Source organism: Gordionus sp. m RMFG-2023, chromosome 5 (genome assembly GCF_954871325.1).
Source record: "Gordionus sp. m RMFG-2023 chromosome 5, tfGorSpeb1-WG-v2, whole genome shotgun sequence".
Classification (NCBI taxonomy): domain Eukaryota; kingdom Metazoa; phylum Nematomorpha; class Gordioida; order Chordodea; family Parachordodidae; genus Gordionus; species Gordionus sp. m RMFG-2023.
In genome coordinates this window covers 12,682,494-12,686,279 of record NC_088779.1, presented here as the reverse complement: position 1 = coordinate 12,686,279, position 3,786 = coordinate 12,682,494, and the positions used below count along the sequence as shown (strand labels likewise).

Here is a 3,786-nt window from a genome sequence, read left to right as displayed (position 1 = left end):
CTATGGATACTTTTTTGAGGGTGGATTTAATCTTCAAAATGAATTCGATTTTTTAGAATATAATTAGTTATCTCAAATTTTATATTCTTCGAAAATGTATTATCATAGATAATTATACTAATACGTCAGAATTAGTAAACAAAAATTTATGATTAAATTTTTATAATTTAATATGATTGTCTTATATAAAATTATTATTTTTAATTTATTATAAATTCGATATGAATTCTCAATAAAATTTCATCAATATTAAAATTATTTTGAAATGTCGCCATATTCCAATTCCCTTTATTTTTATAATCAAATTATAATTCAATTATCCAGTGAAAAACTTTTAAAAGATAAAACGAACATATAGGCTAATGGGAGAATCAAAAAATTCACGTCTTAGAGTATCCTATAAAGAAATTGAAGATACATATACAGTTGAACAAGCTATAGAAATGTTGGGTTTTGGTATGTTTCAAATCAAACTTTCTTTACTAACAGGATTAGCGTGGATGTCAGATGCCATGGAGATGATGATTTTGAGTATTTTATCCCCCGCTCTGCATTGTTCATGGGGTCTATTGGCCTGGCAAAGAGCGCTCATTACAACTGCGGTATTTATAGGTATGATGATCAGCTCTACGTTTTGGGGAAAAATTTGCGATAGGTTTGGCAGAAAGACGGCTCTTTTTATGTGTTCGTTGTTTACCTTTTATTTTGGGTTTTTGAGCTCGTTCTCGCCTACGTTTTTATGGCTCATACTTTTGCGAGGCCTCACTGGGTTTGGCATTGGAGGCGCTCCCCAATCGATAACATTGTACTCCGAATTCCTACCGTCTAAATATAGAGCTAAATGCTTGATACTTATAGAGATATTTTGGGGTTTGGGGACGTGCTTAGAAGTTCTACTTGCTCTGATCGTTATGCCTACTTTAGGTTGGCCTTGGCTTTTAGCCTTCTCAAGTTTACCCCTCCTTGTATTCTCCTGTTTTTCACTAGAGTTGCCGGAAAGCGCCAGGTACCACGTGGCTTGTAAAGATTTTGAATCTGCTTATAAAATAATCGAACGAATAGCTAGAGAAAATAAGAGACCTTTACCCATAGGAACTCTGGTTGAGGATGATGTGGTAAATCAACCCCCATCCAAAAATCCCAGCACTTTTAGCGATACTACAGATTTGCTCGATACCCATAGAGGGAGGTTTAAAGACCTATTCGCAACAAACATCAGAATAACAACGTTTTTATTGTGGATAATATGGATGGTGAACGCCTTTTCTTATTATGGAATTGTTTTAATGACAACCGAATTGTTTGAATCTGGTGACAAATGTCATGGTGGCACAAGTAAACATTTATCACCTTCGTGCATGTTGGATTGTCACCCTTTACAAAGATCTGATTATGTAGATTTATTGTGGACGACATTGGCTGAATTCCCTGGTTTGTTTTCTACAGTATTCATGATCGAAATTTTAGGAAGAAAAATTACGATAGCCATAGAGTTTTTTGCCTTTTCAATTTTTGTTTTCTTGCTTAACATTTGCAGCAATAGAACCATGATAAAAACTTTCATTTTTATTGCTCGTGCCGTTATATCAGCCTGTTTTCAGGCTACTTATGTGTACACTCCGGAAGTCTATCCCACGACTATAAGGGCAATGGGCGTGGGTACCTGCAGCATGATGGCTCGTGTAGGTGCTATACTTACTCCTTTTGTAGCTCAGGTATTATTAAAAACTTCTGTGAGGTCTGCGATTGATATTTATGCAGCTTCATGCATTATCGCTGGTATATGTGCCCTTTTTCTGCCCATAGAAACAAAAGGCCGCGAAATGAAGGATACAGTTACGACCAGATAGAAGATATTCCTAAGATAAAGGACCATTTATATTTTGGGCGAATATATCTAAACCAGTCGCTCTCTAGTCTTTATAAATATTTTCCAAAAAAAACTTATTTACCTAAGAAACAATTTGATATGGTTATTCAGATCCAAATTTTTTTATCTTTAATCGCCAATGGATTTTGAAAATTATAATAATAACATTTTACAATATTCACTAAAATATTACCAATATATTTGTAACATTAGACGGCCATATATATTTATAATTTATTATTAATTAAAACGCATAAATCATAGACGTTGCATTTATTTTATTTGCAAAATGACAATTTCTATTTATTTTAATGATAAAACATTATATCTCTATATTTTGTGTGTTTTCCTCTTAAATTTAAAGCTTAATTATTATTTATATATTAAAATTTAATTTAAATGATCGAGAAAAATTCATATTATTTATATAGTCAATTAATTATTTTTACAGTTTGGGTATTTTGCTTTCAGAAACTCATCTATTATAGAAGAATTTCGCTAACAATTTTTTTTCCTCGCATAAATAATTTATTTACGATTTTATTAAAGTCTATTTTTCACTGAAAAATAAAGAATATAAAAGTGATTTGCCTAAGTGAAAATTTAAAAAAGGGGCAGAATGGCAATGCGTAATATTTTCAAATATCACGCATTTAAGATGAAAGAAGAACGCGTCTAAATTCTGGCTTATATTCATTGTTTCTACTTATATGATAATATCAAAATTGGAAATTAGATTTTGTAAGATAAATTGACTAATAAATGTTTCATATTAATTTTCATATATTTAATAGATAATAAAAAAAAAATTAATAAGTATAAAATTATTAGAGGTATTTCATTATTTAAATCTAACATATAACAGTAAGTTAGAGAATAAAATAAATATGTTATGTTAGGTGTATATTTCATCCATTTAGAATAAGTGGGGTCTTAGGCCTCGCCAAATTATTGGCCGAACCTTAAGGTTATTTTTATCACCGTTTATCACGAGCCACGGTAATGGGTTTGGACCGAAAAGGCAGAACTTTAAGGCAGAGTAGTCTCAACAGGCCTGAGACGATTTAGATCTAACTCAAGGAAATTGCTGTGACCACATCTGATATTTTAAATTTCCTAGTTTGTTTTTGTTTATCTCATGACCTGTTAGATTCTACATGTTTATAATAAAAATTAAAAAAATTTATTAAATAACATTTCTAATATAAATATTAGCCCTAATTCATATCTGTCAAACCTTTAACTAACCTAATCCATATCTTTATAACCTTTAATTTTACTCCTTACCACAGTTATAAGTTTTCATTTAAAAAAATATGTTTTTATCCAATTTAAAAATATCCTTCAGATGAACAATCCTTTAGTTAAGCTGCAAACTGTTTGATTCAAAAATCTCTAATAAAATATTATTAGAATTAAAAATTTGATGAATATTTGTTATTAGTGAGAACCATTAGTATTCTAGATTTTCGCAATTATTTTTAATACTAAATTAGAATTTACGTAAATTTTGGTTATATCTACATTATTTTTTTGTCATTCTTTAAGCTCGTTAATCTTTCGTCTCGAGACAACAGCTGGGCTAATTATCTCATTATGCAGAAAAAATCATAAATTCTAGCCAGAGGGCAGTTACCTAGTGCCCTCTATCATGGTGGGGAAATGATACAATCACTTCATTAGAATCGTATAGATTAAGTTGTAGGGCCATCATACTTATTTAAATATAATGTTAATTGAGGTTAACACTAAAAGAATGAAAAATAATTTTTTAAAGTTTAAAACTGAAACTGAAGAATAGATAAAGTATGAACTAAAATTAAGAAAATTTGACCAACCATGTCCAGAGGAAAGATTATAACATATGAATTTTTTAGGGCTAGTATTTATATTGCATTCATTGATATAACCATTAA

The 3,786-nt window shown here is 30.2% G+C and overlaps 1 protein-coding gene across 1 annotated transcript; it reads left to right on the top strand.

The window, feature by feature from the left end:
- The first annotated feature begins 362 nt into the window (after positions 1–362).
- On the top strand, positions 363–1,850 carry LOC135930173 (synaptic vesicle 2-related protein-like). Its single transcript, XM_065466954.1, has one exon. The coding sequence runs from the start codon at positions 363–365 to the stop codon at positions 1,848–1,850; it is 1,488 nt and encodes a 495-aa protein (XP_065323026.1).
- Positions 1,851–3,786: the final 1,936 nt, after the last annotated feature.

Bases quoted from the DNA above. Each gene is read 5' to 3' on its own strand.
- LOC135930173 (XM_065466954.1), top strand. From the start codon at position 363: ATGGGAGAATCAAAAAATTCACGTCTTAGAGTATCCTATAAAGAAATT.